Here is a 19,090-nt window from a genome sequence, read left to right on the forward strand (position 1 = left end):
ACCGTCCACGCAGGCTGGCCTGGCTCTGGTGGTGCCCGCGATCTGCCCCTTCCTGCACGCGCAGCGAGCCGTCTGCCGGGCGATCGTCCTCCGCGGCTGGCTGCTGTCGCGGTCCAGCGTCACAATCTCACAGGTGCCGGCGGCCAGCTGACCTGCAAGAGAGGCACAGATAGGGCTGAGAGGACGCGCCTGGAGACCAGCCGTCCCAGCACCACACCGAGTGCCCACCTGGCGCCCGCCTGCAGAGGGACCCAGAGGGACATCTGAACCCCCCAGACGACGCTGTCAGACCCACCCTGCAAAAGCCAACGCACCGGGTCAGGCCAGCGCCCTCCACGCTTCTGCAGCATGGTTTTGGCAGCCTTGCCTGGGCGACAGGACGTTCAACGTGCCCCATCTCAGCCACTCCTGGAAGTGAAGGGCTGAGTCACAGGGGAAGGGCCCCCGGTCACGAGTCAGGACCTGGGCTGCACAGGGCTCCGTGACGGGAGGCCAGGCTGGCCTGGAGCGGCCTCGGTCTGTGTCTGGACCGGCCCAACCTGCCGAGAAGGGACCCGTCTCGTTTGCAGGTGATGACTCCATGGGTTTCACTGGCTTCCTCACCCCCCACGTGACTCCTAAATCCAGGGAGGGCACCACTGCTCTGAGGAGCTGAGGGGGCCAGCATCCCAGCAGAGGGACATGCCTGCCTGTAAACCAGGATGCTCTGAAGAGTCCAGACCAGAGACCAGTCAGGCAGCGCCGGCTCTGGACGGCGGGTGCCGACGCGGGAAGCCTGGCCGCTGGCCCCAGGGAAGCTGCAGGTCCTCCCCGGGCCTGGCTGGTGCCCCACCGGTCATCCCCGAGCTGTGAGCCTAGATCTCTTGGTGACACCGGGTGGCCCCTCGGTGTGGCCACACGGCCACAGCCTCCACCGGGGCGTCCACTCGCTGCCTCACTTTCCTTCCCTCAGCAAACAATAAGCACCACTGTATGCCGCCCTCTGCGTTGGGCCCTGGGACCACAGTGCGAGAAAGCGGACGGTACTCTGCCCCTGAAGGTCCCTCCCAGCTCGAGGATACGGCCCCGTACAGATCCCAGCCCACCGCTACGCAGGGGGTCGGCAGGGAGAGAGGATGGGGGTGCCTGCTGCAGCTCCAACCAAGGGAACGACGAGGAGGTGACACCCAGGAGACAGTCCCCACGTGCAGGGGAGGAGGGTGGCAGTGTCCACCCCACAGAGGAAAAGCTGGCAGCTCCCTGGGGCTCCCAGGCAGCCGTTTCTTCAGCCCTGGGTGTCCTTCCTCATACACTGCTGTCACCCCTGGCCTCCTCCTCCAGGCAGCCCCCGGGTCCTCCAGGCGGCTCACTGCACAGGACTGCCCTGCCTTTTTGTCACTGATGTCACCTCTGGGTGCCCAGCCCGGCCTGGGGCCAGGCTGGCAGGATACAGTGCATGGAGTAGCCACCGGCTCCATCAGCCCAGAGCTGCCCAGGCCACCCTGACCCGGGGGAAGCCACGTCTGGGTGTGACCGACCCAAGAGGCAACGGGGTGTCTGCAGTGGGTACCAGACATGCCCGGCCCAGGGCCTGAAGGGAGCTGTGCACGGGGACCCCAAGCCAGCCGCCCAGAGCCCGTCACGGACAGCTCACGGGAGACCCACACAGGTGTGGGAGGAAGGATGTGGGCCCCGGGCCCCTCCTCCTCGACCTGCTGGGACCCCCCTCCCCTTGCTGAGCAGAGCCTGTTCCATGGCCAACACCCCAGTGCCGCCTCCCTGAAGGCTTTAGCTGTGATTGAAGGTGCACTAACTAATTACACGCAAAATTATATACTGCGCTAAGGAACCAGCAAAAATAGACAGACGCATAAATAACGAAGTAGATAAACAAATGCAGCAAAGGGAAGAGCGTCGTGGATAGCGAGCTGTGCGTTTCTGGTAACAACAGTGGTTAGAGCCTTAGAGACAGACGTGATTACGGGCAACCGTGCATCTGAGGGGGTCCAGGAGCTCACGGCAAAGATGCTGAGACTCGTGGGCTGGTCCGACTCTGCGACGTGCGGTCGGGCAGCTGCGTGGGTTCCGTCCCGGCTGTTATTTTAAGCTCTGCGTGTTGCCGTGGGGCTGCTCCGGCGCTCTCGGTCCTCGCTGCCGCCCACCCTGACCCCAGACACCTTTGGCTGACGTCAGTGGCCGGCAGAGGCCCGTCTCCTCGGAACCTGAGCCCCGGTCAGTGACTAACAAAGCAACTGACCGACCAGCCATGGGACCCCCTGACCCAGGCACACCGCGCCTCCGGAGCCTGGACCCTCGTTTGTAAGGGGGTGGCCGGGGGTCTGAGGGCTTCCACGTCCAGTGCACCTCTCACACGGCAGCCGTCAGCCTCACGTCGTCATCCCCCCAGGTGCCACGATTCTGGACCACGCCCCGTGGACCAGTGGCGCTGGGGTAGGGAAGGACAAGGCGGCCAAGGGCCCCCCAATTCCTCTGCATGTGCACCCACGTGGAGATGAGGCGGACAGCAGGTGTCCTGGACCGTAGCCAGTGCCCAGGGGCTGCCGTAAAGAGGCGTCACAGACTGGGGGCCTAACCCCCAGCACATTCACCCGTAGCCTGGCGGCTGCAAGTCTGAAATGGAGGCCGCGGCAGGGCCGGCTCTCTCAGGGTGGCCGTGGAGGGGGGGCCTTCCTGCCTCCCGTGGGTCCTGGTGGCCGTTTCTCGCCTGTAGCCACATCAGTCCCGTCGTCACAGACCTCCTGGTGTCTCCTCTTCTCACAAGGTCGCTGGTCATGTTGACTAGGGTTCACTTAGTGGCTTCATCTTAACTCAACTGCAGCTGCAAAGCCCCTATTTCCAAGTAAGGCCATCGTCCCAAGTGACAGGGTTGGGACCTGAATGTATCTTTCGGGGACACCATCAATCTATGAAAGGAAGAAAACCAACCTCTGCCTGGGAGTGTGGAAAAGCCGAAAGGGGACGAGCCAGCACCGGGGCGCACGGGCCCAGGCCACGCACGGCTCCGCGTGCCTTCGGGACACCACGGGTCCCGGTTCACGAATTTATTACCAGCTCACAGCCTAGGCGCCCAGCCCGGCCCCTCTCCATCCCTCCACACCGTGTTTCCTCGGCTGCCCTGGCCTCCCCTTCTGGGGTTTCCAGCCGTCAATTCTGTGTTGGGGGTTGGCTGTCTGCAGACTCGGGTCTCCTCCCGGGCTTTCATCCCAGGACCTTCACGTGGCCCTCGCCCTGTGCCGTGACCATCCTCCCCGGGCTGGGCTGGGTCTCTGATAAACGCTCCCATCCCCGGCTGCCTCGCCCCCAGGCTCCACCGCGCTGTCCTTAGCTCAGGCACCTCTGACAAGGTTGGCAAACGGCAGTACGTGACCGGCTCCCATGGGCAGGTCCAGGGCTCCTGGAAGCAAGCAGCCAGGTGAAGGGCAAGGGGACGGGGACAGGGTGGCAGCGCATCACAGGGGCTCAGAATACAGGCTCAAGAGGTGCTCGGCGAGCTCGGAAGCGGCGGCGTCCCGAGACACCAGGTGGCTCTCCCCGCGGGTCACACAGCTGAACACGGAGTTCAGGCATGAGAGGGGTGGTCCACCCGCACCGTGAGGTCGCCTGGTGTCGAGGAGAAGACTGCCCGGCCCCGCCCACGCTGTCGGTTCTGCTCTGGGGGTCGACAGTGAACTTGGGCTGCGCAGTTAACACACAGTACTTAGAACTTGACCACGTGCTCGGAACTCACCGGACTCGCCATGGACTCAGCGGATCTCTCCTCCAAGGCACTGGTCTGTCCCTGTCTGCCCACACCTGACCTGGAGCTCCCAGGCCCCCCGCCAGCTGCCCAGGAACCCACAGCACCTCATTCAACCTGCATCCAAGTGTGGGGCACAGGGCAGGGGGGAGGACAGGCAGCCAGCTGGCCCTGGGCCCCCAGGGGACCACACTGGCCGCCTTAACTGGGGCTGACGTCCTGGACACCCCCTGTGGCACTCGGGGGGGGGGGTCTTCTCAAGCCAGCTCCAGGCAGGCGCCCACCCTGCACTTGGAAACCTCTCTGTTCCACTCAGATTTCTGGTTTGTTGTGAAAATGTCACCACCTCGCACTTCAGCCCCGGTGTCCTCTGACCAGGCCAGCGGCTTCGTGACGACGGGTACCTCAGCCACAGGGCCGAAGGCTGGCCGGGACCCCCTGGGAGCCTACTGCCCCCAGGAATGACCCTCCCCAGGTCCCGCCGTGCCCGCCCTTCATCTCCCGCTCCGGAAGCTCGAGGAACCAGGGACCCCAGGGTCTGGGACAGCACCGCGGTTACAGCCGGGAGCACACGTGGGACACGGGCCTCCGAGAGGAGTGGGGAGGCCTGCAACGGGCCAGGCCAGTCCCCACACGCCTCCCGGTGGGCCCTCCTCCTCTGGGAGAGGGCAGCCAGGAAGATTCTAGAGTCTGGGCTCCCCCTTCCCTCCTTCCCTTGTCTCACCTCTGCTCTCTCTCTGTGTCACACACACAGACACACACACCAACACACAAGACGTGGTCGGCGTTTTCTTCGGGGGGGCGGGTGGGATTATAATTCTTATTGTCTTCCCCCAGGTATTTTTGTTACAAAGAACTTGTATTACTTTTAAAACCAGAAAGAAAAAAAAATGCTTCAAAAATAAAACAAACAAGAAATCACAATTCCTCCCCCAACAGCTGCTCCCACCATGCACGCAGCCCACACCTGACCACGTCCTCCTCTGCAGTGGGGACACAGGCTGGGCCTCCCTGCAGCTGCCCCCCCAGCCCAGCCTGGCGCCTGGACCCACAGGCCCTGCCGGGGCCCAGGGAGGAGAGTGTCCATGCGTGCACACGTGTGTGCCTGAGGGGTGATGGGCGGCTGCCATGAAGACGGAAAGAAACAAAACTCCAGGGAGTCTTCTTAGGAGAAAGGCAGCAACATAAGCATTTAACAAAAGCCAGATGCCGTAGAGAGACGTGTAAAAAAAGAAAGAGATGCTCACTTTCCCCCAGAGACAGGCCTGCAGCTTCTCACTAGACGGCGGAGGTCAGGGTGCGTGTGGGTGGCCACGCAAACCCCCGGTTCTATGGTCTGATTCTGTCCCCTGACACTTGTGGCAACGTCATTGCATGTAAACAGCTGGCCACGCTCCCCCTGGACGCTGTCACCTCTGCCTGCAGCTGGGGGTCCCGCAGGAGAGCAGGAAACACGCCCCCAGGAGAGGTCAGGTCCATCACCTCTCACCCCCATCCTGGCCACCCGTTAGGAGGCAGCCTTGCCCAGCCGTGACCTACAGGGCTGGGATCTGCAGGGCCCCGTCCCTGCTGCTGGGACGGGGGAGGGCGCGTGCCACGCCTGCCTAGCTGGTGGTGGCTGAGCCCGCGGAGGGGAGCCTGGCTTGGGAGCGGACCCCCAAGGGGCTCACTGCCTCGCTGCCTCAGTGATTCAGGCCGCTGAATGTGCCCCAGGACCAGGGGCCGGGGGCTCCTACCACCCACGCAGCCCCAGAGGCTAGGAGTGCAGAGCTACCCCCAGCGACAGCACTGGTCCCTGAGGGGCCGGACCAGACTCGGTGGGGGGCCACACCACGCCCTCAACGCTTCCCCATCAAGGCAAGTACCACCACCGTCCTTGTTTCTACAGATTTTCCACAAGCGGCCCACAGAGGTTTCTCCCATGCCCGAGAGATCCTGACTGGGGGGCTGGGGCTCGGAGAAGGGGCCCCGTGGAAAGTTCCTGTGGAACACGCACCCTTCCGGTCCCCGGGCCGCCGCAGGCTGGGAGCGGAGGGCAGCTGCATCCCGAGTGCTCACGGGCACAGTCCCTGCTGTGACGCTTTGGCTGAGTCAAGCTTTGCCAAGTTTCATTTATTCCCTGAGCTGGACCAGGCAGGATGGCCGGACACCAGCCCCTCAGCATCCCCAGCACGGCCCCCAAACCAGGGCGGCCACCAGCCACACTCTGAGCAAGGTCACTGGAGGGGCTGAGGGGCCCCAACTCCTGCTCAGGCCTCATTTCTCAGTGGAGAGAACGGTCTGTAACCTGGGTGTAGGTCTCAGGAGGGCACGGTCCAGGCCCCCCCCCCCCCCGCCCCGGCGCCAGATGGATGGGATACCAAAGGATGGCTCTGGGCAGCCGGTGCCCCGTGGCTTCCCGGGTGGGAAGAGGCCCTGGGGCGACTCAGCTGGGCCTGGCCCTCAGGCAGCCCCCGCCCCGTTCCCGGGAAGGCACCACAGCCATTTAATCCCGTCTGTGCCGACATCCATCTGGGAGGAGGTCTGACAGAATAAAGGCACTCAGAGAGGATGGCATTCAGCAGTCACGAGTGTCAGCCCTGTGCCTGGATGAGGACGAAACCTGGGCAGCCCAGGAGGCCAGCAGGGCCTGAGGCCGGCACGGGGCCCGGAGCTGACCACAGGCTGGGTCACCTCCAGGCAGACGCGTGACCAGGAAGATGGGGGCCCGGGCAGGTCCCCAACAGGAGGGAAAAGACCCAGATGAGAAGGCGGCTCTGCCCTCGGGGAGGGTCCAGGCCATGTAGGTGCGGACATGGAGACCCACACGGGGACCAGCAGGTGGGAGCCACAAGGCCTGTGGAGTTTGTGGTGGGAGGACCCGGGGGCCCCGGCTCGTCTCTGGCTGGGCCTGGGGCACCACACCGCACCTGTAAGCGGGGGGCCTGCACTCTGGTCGGAAGGGCTGCAGGCGTTCTGTCTCCCACAGAATGGGGTGTCTGGGGATACACTTAGCATCTGCATGTGCCCCGTGGCCAGCGTGGGTCAGGGCCTTGCCGTGAGTGTCCTGGGCCTCACAGGGCCCTTTGGGAGACGGGCGATGGGTGGTGGTTACAGGGAAGCAGGTTTCAGTTTAAGCTCAAGGAGAACGCATGACAACAGCCGTGACCTAAACCAAACCCTCATCCTCGTCACCTCCGGGTCCAGAACAAGCTGCTCCCAGCTAGGGACGCCCAGGACGCCTCTGAACGAGAGCAGGCTTCGTCCTGCGAGGCGTGGAGGGCGGTGAGATGCGCGGTTATGAAATCCTGCACCAGGACCTGCCAATCCTTGTGAAACCCAAGGAGGGCACTTGATAAAGTCAAGTCCCAGGCGCAGTACACGTGCTGTAAAACGCGCCCGCTGTTCGCGCGCGGGCCGTGCAGGCGCCCACCCAGGCAAACCCACTCCCCCCGACCTGCAGGGTATCCCGTCTCCCAGAAAGTCCCGCACGCCCTTCGCTGCCGATTCCTGCACCCCTGGCTGTGAGCCACCACTGGTCAGCTTTTGGGACAGGAGCCCGGGGGCTGCAGGACTTGGTCGGGGAGGACACAGCACAGGATGGCAGCTGCTGTGTACAATTGCTTTTAACCAGGATTTACGGTCCAGGACATTGTAACCCACCAGCCTAAATGACCTGGAGCTTCCTCCTCGTCCCGTGGCCCCGTGGTCCAGCCTGGACTGGCCCTGCTGTTCCTGCAGGTGAGGCCACACCAGTGATGGCAACACATCCAAGAGGTCCAGTGGGCCCACGTGGTAGACACACTCAAATCGCCCCCGGGGTAGGCAGGGGCCCTTGTTTTCTGGGCTGGGGGGTGGCCCACTGGCCTCAAGGTCTCAGATGGCCTTTCCACGTGTGTCCTGAGTACACGGGGGGCTGCCAGCTGGGGGGATGGAGCTGGGGTGGCGGGGTGTCCCCAGTTTGGAGCCAAGTGGCTGGCACCTAAACCCCTCCAGCAAACCTCTCCCCACTGGCCTCAACAGGACTTCCTGGGATGTTGGGTGTAGGTCGGGGTGCAAGACTGCTCCCCAACCCTCTCCCTCGAGGGACCAGGTCCCACCGCAGGGCCCGCCTGCCGCTTTGATTTGGGGTGTCATCCTGGACCTCACAGACACACAGGACGTGGAGCTGTTGCGCTCCTGAGCCGGGAGCTTCAGTTCCCACACCCCCCGGGCTGCAGAGAAGGGCTGCAGGGTCGGTCCTGGGCTGGCCCCTCGCCCCGGCAGACGCCTCCCCCCATAGATAGGCAGGGCAACTCCTCCCCCCGGAGAGGCCAGGGGCAGGCGGCTCCTCGCAGCAGAAATCAGACACCAGTGAGGACCAGACTCTCCAGTCCCACCAGTCCCGCCAGCGACCGAGGAGCACGCCGCCCTCGGTGGGACCTGTGTGGGGTGAGGGGCGCTCAGCGCCTAGACCCTAAAATGCCACCTGCCTTCACCCTCAGAGTGGACCTGTAAGGGTCCGCCTAGGCGGGAGAGGAAGACGCCAGCAATCGGCGTGTCACCGCGCGTTGCCGCGACAAACCAGAGAACACGGAGAGCCCCGCCCGGCACACGGGGATGTGGCCTTGGCCACTGGAAATCGTGGCGTGGATGGCCTCTCACGCCCCGGGACGCGTCCCTCCGCGGCGCGGGGTTTCTGTTCTGCATGCAGGGACCCCTTGTGCTGCGCTCTCATGGTCCTCACCATGTTCCCGGGACACCCCTTCGTCCACGGTCACCCCGAACGGGCATCCTCGGGACACACGTCCCTGAATCTGCGCTTGGCTCATTGCCAAAGTGTCGCACAATGAGAAAATACTATTAGCACCATCAGGAGGAGGGAAGAGTTAAGGAATCACTAGGGGTAACGGGGGGGGGGGAGCTGGTGACAGCGGGGAGTGGGCGGCAGTGTGGATGCCACTGTCACTGCCGCCGGTTGGAGACGGTGGTGGGAGGAGGACCTCACCTCATGCTCTCTAGCGTACGTGGAACATGTCACCATGGATTTAAACAGCACTGGACGAAAACAGATCTCAAGGAGGGAGCGAGGCAGCTCCGGTAACCCAGGCAAAGGCGCACGCGGACTCTGAGTCATCCAAGGAGATGACTATCCCTACTGCCTTTACTGTGGGTTAAACTCACCAGCCAGTTCGGCCCGAGGCCAAGAGACAAGGTAAAGGGGAGGCGGACGGGCGGGGGGGACGGAGCAGCTCCCAGGCTGAAGGCCTCAGAGGGAGGGGGGAGGCTGGGAGACTCCCCACACCCGGTTCTGTGTCTCTGCGGTCAGGACACCCACAGGAGTGCTCAGGACACCCCCTGCGGAGCCCTGCCCCGACGTCCTTAGAAGGACTTCAAGGACTGCAAGACGGCTGTAGCTGCACCTGTAGCTCCCGTTTGCAAAGGGCTTTCTTCACCTGCCCCTCAGTCACGAGCCCCCCACTTCCCAGCTGCGACTCTGAGCTGCCCGCTGCCCCGGCCCAGCACTCCCCTCTCCTGCTGCCCTTGGAACCCGGCTCCAGCCCCCACTCGCACTAGTCCTGCCCCCAAACCACAGGCTGCAGCCCTCCGTCTTCAGCCCAGGGGTGATGGGGGGGCCAGGGCCCCGACGTCAGCAGGAGGCAGCGCGGAGTGCAGAAGCCCCGGCCTCCTCATCCACAGCCCGTCTCTCCTGGACAAAGCGAGAGCCACTTTCGAGCTGAAGCTAACTGCCGGGGCCCTGGACTCTCTAACTAAGGCAGCCATGTTTAGTTCCACCTCTAACTAGACAGACGTTAGCGTGAGGGTTCAAAAGACCAGAAAAGAACACCTTTTACAATCAGACGGAGCATCACAGTCTCGATATCTGAGTTACACTGAAATCCAGTTTGTGGTGAAAGCCGAGTGTGGCATTCCGGATCGCCGTTCACCTTCCACTTAAACACGCGTGGCCTGTCCCCAAGTCCAGGTCCCTGTGGAAGGGTGTGGAGACCAGCCAAGGGTGATCTCTGCACGGGCTGGGGGTGTGAGGGAGACAGAGAAATCAAGGGAAACCGGCGCCTCACAGAAGGCCCCTCCCGGGGCCCGGCACAGGGGACCAGCCCGGCCGCTCTGCGGCTCAGGCCTCGACGGGGCGGTGGCCCGACCCGTTAAGCTGCGGCGCCGTCCCTGACCTTTTGGGCGGCAGGACTGGGTCCCTGGAGTCGAGGTCCCCCCAACAGCGACCCTGCCTGGTGATGCCTCACGGGCACCCTGTCCGGAGGGACCGGGGAGGGGAGCTGAACTTGGGATAATCGAGAGGGGCAGGTCACCTTCGCAGATAGATGGTCCTCACGGCTCAGAGCATGGCACCCGCCTTCTCCCAACTTAAAGACAAGCCTTTGAACGCACCCTGCTCCGTAAGCTAGCCCCTGGCTGTCCCCAACGACACGACTGTGAAATAGAATTATGGCCTGCCCAGCAAAGTCACAGATCTTCTCATGCAAACCTCCCAGAATCCAGCTGGCTGGTCCCAGCCTGCTCCTGCCCTGTCACCGCCATTCCTGTCCACGGCCGCGCCCTCTCCTACCCTGGGCTGTCCCGTCCTCCCACCCGGGCCACGTCCTCCTCCCAAGCCCAGAAGCAGGATGGGCTGGGAGGAGAGGGGCAGGGGGCAGCCCCCTGCCACGGCCGGGCGCCCCCTCTGGAACCTTGCCTCTGCCCACTGCCTGGCTCGTCCCGCAGCCTCCTGTAAGTCTGCAGACGTGGGAAGGGTCCCAGGAAAGCACGGGGGAGAGAGGAGAGAGTCCGCTTGTGGCCACCAGCTCAGCGAGAGGCCTCTGCTTAGAGACGCCCGCCCAGCAGGCCCTTCCGAGAGAGGCTCGCCTGGGCTATCTGAGAGCCTGGCTTTTTATCTGGATAAGAGCAGGTGGAGGGAACTGTGATAAAAAGGAAAAGAATAATGGCTGTGATTACGGCAATGGAGCAGGCTTTCCAGGGTCTCTTGGAACCGAGATCAAAGCCTCTCTAGTTAAGTTCCCTGCAGCGGCTCCATTGCAGCCTTAACATCAAATTAGCGTCCCGCCCCCTTGGCCGAGCGCCCCTTTCCCCTCCTCCCCAGGCTCACCCAGGCTGCACAGAGAAAGCTGCAGGGTGGGCCGCAGAGATGCCAGGTGACCTGAGCTAGCAGAAGCCACCACGTGGCGGTCGGGGACCTCCCCCTGCTGTCACTGCCACTGTCATCAACCCACGGAGGGCAGGGCAGTGCCCAGAGGCGGGACGCTCGTCCTTGAGATGTGAGATTTCAGAGCTGGCTGCCAACTGAGCTTCAAGTTGGAAACGCAGGGACAGATCAAGAGCCCCTGAAACACCCTCTGCCGCCGGCACCTGGGGAGACACACGCCTCCCGCGAGGAGCAGCTGTTTGTGGCCGGTTCTGGGCCCTCAGTCTGGGGAGGGGAAGGTCATGAGAGGCGGCCCAGGCCAGGCTTGCAGAGGGCAGAGGGGTCTGGGGTTGCGTGTTACCTTGTGGGGCTGTGCGCCCTGGAGAAGGCTGGACGGGGACAGATTCCTCAGGACACACAGGCCCAGAGCTGCCCCTCCACCTGCCCGGCATCACCCACCATCCCTGGGCCCCTGGCCTGTCCTCCCTGGTACCTGCTGTCAGAGCCTGGCTACTCTGGGCTGTGCCCCCTCCCGCGCTCAGGTCCACAAGGGCCCCTCCCCACTCATGTCCTCAGACTCCCACTGAAAGGACACCTGTTGGGGTGCACCGGGCCACCGCACCTTTCAGTCCTTTTCCTCTAGCTGGGAGGGACGGGGCCAGTGAGGATGCTGGTGGCCACGCGGATCACCCCCCAAGTTAGCGCAGTCCCGCTGCCTCCCCAGACTCCACAGAGGGGCGAGGCCTGCAGGGTCGGGGCTGGACAGCTCCGCCCGGGAGGCCCTGTGACCTCTCCATCTGGAGGGGACCATCCGAACCTGGACCACAGCGGCCTGGCCTTGCTGTCGGGGACCCTGGGCCTCTCGGGCGGGTCCTCGTCCTCTGTGCCCTGGTCTGCACGCTGAGCCAGGGAGACCCCAATCTCTCCACTGCGTGCTGCCCTGCGAGCCTGCAGGGCCCAGGCGGGGTCGCCAGCCTTGTCAGTCAAGGCCCCCCTGCTCTGCAGAACCAACCCAGGCCTCCAGAATCCCCGTCGGTGACTCCACCCAGGCCCACCTCTGCCTGGAGCTGCACGGCCAGCATCCCAGAGGCCGTGTCCTCTCTGCTGTGGCCACAGGGGGAACAGACTCACCACTGCAGTCAACCCCGTACCGGCCACAAACCAGGGCGGATCCCCCAGCAGCGGGTGCCCAGGCCCCTCCTGACCAGAGAACTCGCCAGGCTCTGCCAGCACCCAGCACAGGGTGAGGGCTCCAGAGAGGGGTCTACCACACACCCCTGGGTGCAACCGCCCCCGGGATGGCACACAGAGCTGGGGGCGGAGAGGCTGCACCCCGACTCGGAGCGCCGGCCACTGTCCCTCTACACGTCGCTACGTGCTCTGTGACATCTCCACCACACGCCGGGACAGCCTGAAGGTGTGAGATTTCCCCGGGGCCTCTCACTGGGGGAGCGGGAAAGAAGCTCGGGTCCCCGCACAGAGTCCAGTCCATTCACCGTGCGGTGGGCGCAGCTCCGAGGAGCCGGGCAGGGCTGGGTAACGAGGCCGTAAGGGGCTGTGGCCTGCGGGGCTTTGTCTGACCGCACGGCTCAGGGTGCCGGCGTGGTCGCAAGGATAGTGTCAGGCGAGGGAGCCCGGGGCCAGCTGGCCAGTGAACACGGCCCACACGGCCCCCCCTCTGGGCTTTGTTGGGGACGTCAGAGGAACAGGGACCCCACGTCTGGGTCCTGGAGGGCTCCCTCCCTGCCTAGGCGGCCTTTCCAGGCCCGTTCCCTCCTGGAAACGCAGGGGGTGGGGGGACGGCCAGCCCCACCCATAAGGGGGACGGTGCCGGGATGCTGCTGCCCACCGGGAGCCACACACCTCTGCTGGGTGCCCACCTGCCAGGTGCCCGAGGCTGCGGCTTCACCCCGCCCTGGCGGCAGAGGGGCCAAGACCCCAGAGGCGGCCGACGGCGCCCTGGCAGGTCTCATCCACAGCAGCTGGGCTCACCTGACCTTCAGGAGCCCTGTCGGGGAGCAAAGCGGGGTGCAGACCCTCCCCGGGTGTCCCTGACGGCGAGCGCACGACCCCTCGGTGTCCCAAGCACCGCCCCGACGCCGCAGGGCTCCGGTCCTCCCCGACCCCTCCCACAGCCTGCCGCCGGCAGTGCCTCAATCTCTCAGCGAGGGGGAAGCGGGCCCTCGGGCCGGCTGCGTGGCTCCGGGCTGAAGAGCAAGGAGCCGAGGGCGCCCGCCCCAGCAGACGGCACTGCCCGCCCCGTGCTGGGCGCTGGCCCGGGCCTGCTCCTGCACTGACGCGCGGGCGTGTATGACGCGCCAGTGAGGCGGACAGAATGCTTTTATTGTTCTCCCTGAGGCAGCAAGCGCTGCCCCGAAACGGCCCTCACGGAGCCCCGGCCCGTCCAGCTGGCTCCCCGCCAGCAGCCCCGCGATAGTGTCTGTGAATGAGGCGAGCGTGGCTGGAGGCTCCGCGGCCCGGGGCCCGGCCCGAGCGCACTGGAACGCTGTTAGCACAACTCTGTGGACACGGGGTGATTATGCTGCGGTTTACGACTTCGCAAAAGTCAACAAAAGGCAGCCGGCGTCGCCCTGCTCCGCGCCCGGCGGGCCTGCGCCAGAGATGCCAGAAAACCGGGCACACCCTTGCTCCGGGCCCCGTGCGCCCCAGACCTCGCCCGCTCCAGCCCGCATGGCACCCTGTGCTGCTCAGAGCCACGGCCTGGAGACGGGCCCTGGGCAGCAGCCTCCCTCAGCTAGAAAGAGCCCAGCGCCGTCCTGCCAGCTGAGGCCCTGTTGGAGAATCTGGCATCTGCTGGGTCAGCAGCACAGAGGAGACCCTGGGTCGGCCTCCCAGGCTCCTGCCCCCATCCCCACCCCGACCCCCAGGCACCTGGAGCCCAGAGGAGTCACCGGGTCGTGGTGGGCCATCTCCTGGATGGGGCACGGTGTCCACGCGGGGCCAGTCCAGACCTTCCCTTGTGAGCAGGGGCCACCCCTGCCCTGCACGTCTGGGACCCTCCTGGCCCAGTTCTCAGTCTCATGACCCAGCATCACTGTTAGCAGTGACACCCCTGGTGACCAGAAATGTCCCTGGCAGGCGACGGGAGGAGGGGCCATTTGGGCCATGACGTCCCCGAAGGGCTGTCTGCCCCCTCCCGTCGGTGGCTTGAACCCAGGGCTTCTGCCCAGGGCAAGGTGGATGTTTGGGGGGGCGGTCCTATGCTCTGAAGGGTGTCCCCCACCCCTGGGCTTCCCCGAGACGTGGAGACCAGACATGACTCCAAGACCAGCCAGATTCCCCGGGGCCAGAACCACCGATGAGAACCCGACTTGGAACCAAACCATGACCCTGCTTTTTCAGACACTCATTTCAATCTGAAGGGAGTTCATCTGACCTTCAGCCCATTACTGGGCCCTGGGGATGCAGGATGGGCCAGGGCCAAGGGGCTGGGTGCCGGCAGGAGGGGGTGGGGCAGGGGGCCGAGCCGAGCTGCTGGGCCTCAGTCGTCGGCACCGGGCTCCACGTGCTGCCTGAGCTGCGAGAGGGGCCGAGAGGTGGGCTGCTCCCAGCTGCCTTTCAGGATGTGCGGGAACTGACCCCCGCAGGATGACAGTGACGGTGGAGAAAACCTGCTCTCCCTTCACGAGGGGACTCAAAGGCTTCGGTGTCCCGGGGTTGGGGCCGAGTGCCCTGAGGCTGAGGGCGTCAGGGCAAAGCCCTCGGCAGGGACAGCTGAGGCAGAGGCCACTGTCGGGGAGCCAGCCCGGGACCCCGTCAACGCCCCGTGGCCACCAGTCCCGAGCGTTTCCTCTTCCAGGAGGGGCACCTGCAGGCCAGGCTGGCAGGGACGAGCCCCCTTCCCAAGGTGCTGGGAGCCCTGTGCAGACCCTCGGTTGCCGCTTCCCTGCACCTTATCTCAGGAGAGGGCACCCCTCGGTAGCGTCCCCGATGGACGAGGACACGTGTGGCCGTCAGCTGGGCACGGGGAGCCCTCTGCCTTCCCTGGCCTCCAGCACCAGGGGGACAGAAGGTGGCCCAGGCAGGGCGTGGGGACAGTGGCTTGGCCTCCAGTGGGCCCAGCCCTCCAGAGGGGGCAGCCTGGGGGTATCTGTCCCCACACCCTTCGCCCGCCTACCAGGGAGGACACAGGGCTGGCACCTGCAGCTTGTCCGGCTTGGACGGGACATCTGGGGACAGACCTCTCACCTGTATCGGCAGAAGGCCTGGGGAGGTTTCCTGGGCTGCAGAGGGGACCAGGCCCCATCCCGCCCTCCCTGGCTGACCGGCTTCCTGGCTGGGGCACCTGAAGGAGGCTGATGGCCTTGGTGGCTGTAGGCAAGGAGCCGTCCCCTGGGCGGGGGCCGGGTGGGCAGTGGAGGCCGAGGGGGGTTCCACGCTGACACCCCAGCAGCCGGGGGCCCGGTGGGGTAGCGACCACCCTGCCTGGCACCCCGATAATCCTCGCCTGGGTGGATGTGAAGTGGAACATGGTAACCTGCGCTAACAAGTGCCCCTCCCCGTCGTCCCAGCTGGGTGTTACCTCCCAGGCCGACCTTGACCCCTCTGACCCTGCCAGGACCTTCAGGGCAGACCGAGCCAGGTGGCAGTCACTTCCTGGCCCCGTGCCCATCCCAGTCCAGCCTCCGGGACCACAGGCTCCGGCCTGGCCAAGGTGCCCACCATTTCAGAGCCTCGGTTTCCCAGCCTGGGCTCAGTGGGCAGCCTCCCTACCCTGCACCCCATGGGGTCCCTCAGGCGCCCCCTCTGTCACCTGCAGCCTCCTCGCCAGTTAGAGTGGGACAGGGCTGGCCTCTGGGGTCCTGCCTCAGCAAGACCCAGGGTGTGGTCCTCCCAGGTGGGATAAGCCAGGTGGGATAAGCCCAGGCAGAGGGTCTCAGACAACAGAGACGGAATTCTGATTCTGCGGCTTTACTCCCGAGGGTAAGATAGCACCTCTGTGAGCTCGTGGAGAGTGGGGTGGGACACCCAGCGGGCCGGCTGTCCTAACCATCTCAGGGGACACCGTCAGCAGCCCCACGGGGACACAGGGCAGCCCCTGGCCCAGCCCGCGCTGACAAAGGTAGACAAAGGCCATTTCACCCGCCCTGGGGCACACGGAAGCCGCCTCTGCCTGGGACTGCCAGCTGCGCGGCATGAGCCCACTGCAGGACCGGGTGATGGAGAAGCTGTCCCGACGGCCCTGCCGCCCACGGCCCCATCTCGGGAGGCCTCGGGCTCGGGAGACCCAGGGTGGTTCCGAAGAGCCCAACACAGTCTGACTGGCTCTGGTGCGCTTTATTAGGCAGGCGCGGTGGAGCCCAGGCCAGGGTGCTGATTGCAAAGTCCTGTTTCCCCGTTTCAGGGTGCATCGTTGTGGATTGCAGGAAGCGCGGGGTTGGTGGGGTCGCCGCCTCAGAGGGCTGGCTGGTGCTGTCTGCGCCGAAGGAGCTTAGCCCCACGCCCTAAAACGCAGACGGGAGCCCCCGGGGAAAACCAGTCCCCGACGAAGGAGCACAGGTGACCCTGTGGAGGAAAGATCGTCTTCCCGCAGAAACTGCTGGAAAAACCGGAATCCCACACGTGAAAAGCGCATCCGGACTCGGACTTCCCACCCTCCACGAAAACAAGCTTAAATGGGGTCCAAATAAACACAGCAATGTAAAACTTCTAGAAGAAAAGAGGAGAGTCTACGGGACCTGAGCTGTTAGATAGATTGGACACGGAAAGCACGACCCAGGAAAGACAAGAATTGATGAACTTGGCATTGGCAACGCTAAAAACTTCCATTCTCAAAAGAGGGAGTGAATGCAGAAGCCACAGATGGGAGAAAATACTTGCCAACTACACATCTGACAAAGGACTTGTATCCAAGATGTACACGAACACCGAAAACTCCACACTAAGGAAACACACAACCCAACTGAAAAATGGGGAAACGATCTGAACAGACTCCTCCCCCAAAATGGCGAATAAGAGATGAAAAAATACTCCACGTCACTTCTTATCAAGAGATTTCAAATTAAAACAACATTGAGATACCACGCACACCTATTAGAATGGCCCAGATCTGAGACGCTAACATCGCCGAATGCTGGTGAGGAGGCAGAGCAACGAGAATGCTCGTCCATTACAGGCAGGGATGCAGGACGGCGCAGCCACTGTGGAACGCTGTCAGTTTCTTACAGAACCAAACACACTCTCACGAGCCAGAAATCATGCTTCCAGGTATTCACCCTTATTTATTTTAAAGCTTATGTGCACGTGCACACACACACACACACACACACACACACACACACACACACAACACATGAATGTTTACAGTAGCTGTTTATTCCTAATCACCCCAAACTGGAAGCAACCATGATGCCCTTTAGCTGTGAGTAAATAAACAAACTGTGGTCCATCGAGACAACGGAATATTACTTGGTACTGGAGAGAAATGAGCTACTGAGCTCCAAACGACACGGAGGAACCCTAAACGCATATGACCTAGCAAACACACCCAGTGTGAAAAGGCTACCTTCTGTATGGTTCCAAGTATTCTGGAAAAGACAACGCCACAGAGACAGTAAAAACATCAGTGGTTGCCAGGGGTTTGGGGAACAGAGGACAGGAAACAGGAGGGGACAGGAGAGCAGAAGGGAGGGAGGGAGGGAGAGCACAGGGGAACTTCGGGCCAGTAAATCTCTCCTGGGTGACACTGTGAAGGAGAATACACGGCATTATGCGATTCTCAGAATCAGCACCACTTCACAACACAGAGTGGCCCTTAATGTACACAAGCGAGTCATTTAGGTCGGGGGATCTCCAGAAGGTGTTCAGGCAGCATCAGGAGCATCTAACCTGTTGGAAATGTGTGACCCCACCTCAATGGAAGAGGTGGGAAGGTGCTGCCCTATGTCACCATGGAAACGCTGGAGTCTGCGGGAACTGAGGCACAAGGAGGGGGGTGCACATAGGTGTGTCCCGGCTGCTGGAGTCATTCCCGCGGGATACAGAAGGACAACTGACGCTGCTACACGTCTACCCCTGACCCGACGATGAGGTAAAGGTGGATGATGGAGCCAGGTCCTCGGTGCTGCCTTGGGTTAGTGAGGTCAGACCCGCAAGGGGAGGAGGCTGGGGCGGTCCAGACGGTGACGGCTCAGAGCTGAAGGCACGTTCAGCCTAAGGCAGAGGCAGGCGCTCACCTGCAGACGTGCACGTACACAGGTGAGTGCACACAGGTGTTTCCTGGCTGTCAGGGGAGAGGGCCCAGAAGCAACAGGGGCACCCAACACCCCGATTTTGTTCTCTAACTCCACTGTCCCCTAAAGGAACCAGGACTCCTTGGAGAAATGGCTTACTTCAGGATTGGGTAGGAAAGATACAGCCTGGAGTATCTTGTACCGCCAAGAAGGAAGAAAGTGCTCAAAAAACAAACAAAATCACTGGTTGGGGAGGGGGTGTCAAAGGCACACAAGAGCTCCCAGTGGCCAAAGCTGAACAGGTGAATAACCAGATACGTGACGCAAAACCAGGTAGGAGAGTCCGTGAGTCCACGCTGACACCCGGAGGTGACAGGGTCAGTTAACATGTGGAGAGCAGGGGCACGTTTCCAGGGCTGAAGAATCCCCTATAATGAATGTAGGTGCACTGCCCGACCTGAAGCGGGTGGGCGTGACTCCCCACTCCTGAGTCCTGGGCTGTGCGGAGCGACTTCCTCCAGAAGAGAACAGGAAGACGGGGAGGAAAACGAGGAACCTCAGAGGGAGAAGCCTCAGAGGGAGAAGCCTCAACCAGGTGACCAGCGTCAGCGTCAGCGTCACAGCGATCGGTCACGCTGACAGCGTGAGCCCTGAGGTGACGGGACAGGACAGTTACCTCACCTTCCCCCAAACCCACAACCCAGTCTAATCATGAGGAAAACGTCAGACAAAACCTAACAGAGGGCCTTCTACAAAGCATGTGACCCGCTCCCCCAAACTGTCGAGATCATCAAAAACTGCGAAACTGTCAGCTGGGAGGAGCCCAAGGAGACAGGATGTCTAACTGTGAAGTGGGGTCCTGGAGAGCAAAGGGACGCGAGGTAAAAACTAAGGAAGTCTGAGCACATACGGACTTTAGCTAATGATGACATACGATAGTGGCTCCTTCACTGTAACAAATGCCCCGAACTATCCTAAGATGTTAATAACAGAGAAGAGTGCACACGAGACATATGGGAACTTTCTGAACTATCTTCACAACTC

General features: G+C 63.0%; 1 protein-coding gene across 3 annotated transcripts in view; it reads right to left on the bottom strand.

The window, feature by feature from the left end:
- Window positions 1-19,090, bottom strand: part of TAFA5 (TAFA chemokine like family member 5) — a 143,525-nt gene that overhangs the window by 25,883 nt on the left and 98,552 nt on the right. For 2 of the 3 annotated variants that reach the window (XM_033865821.1, XM_073788037.1), the window contains exon 2: window positions 3-152. In XM_033865821.1, the coding sequence (XP_033721712.1) occupies window positions 3-152 (150 nt within the window). Of the gene's footprint in view, window positions 1-2; window positions 153-314; window positions 426-19,090 lie in introns of those variants that run through there. The other variant, XR_002175969.2, reaches the window with a different exon arrangement.

The sequence above is a fragment of the Tursiops truncatus genome, chromosome 11, assembly GCF_011762595.2.
Source record: "Tursiops truncatus isolate mTurTru1 chromosome 11, mTurTru1.mat.Y, whole genome shotgun sequence".
Classification (NCBI taxonomy): domain Eukaryota; kingdom Metazoa; phylum Chordata; class Mammalia; order Artiodactyla; family Delphinidae; genus Tursiops; species Tursiops truncatus.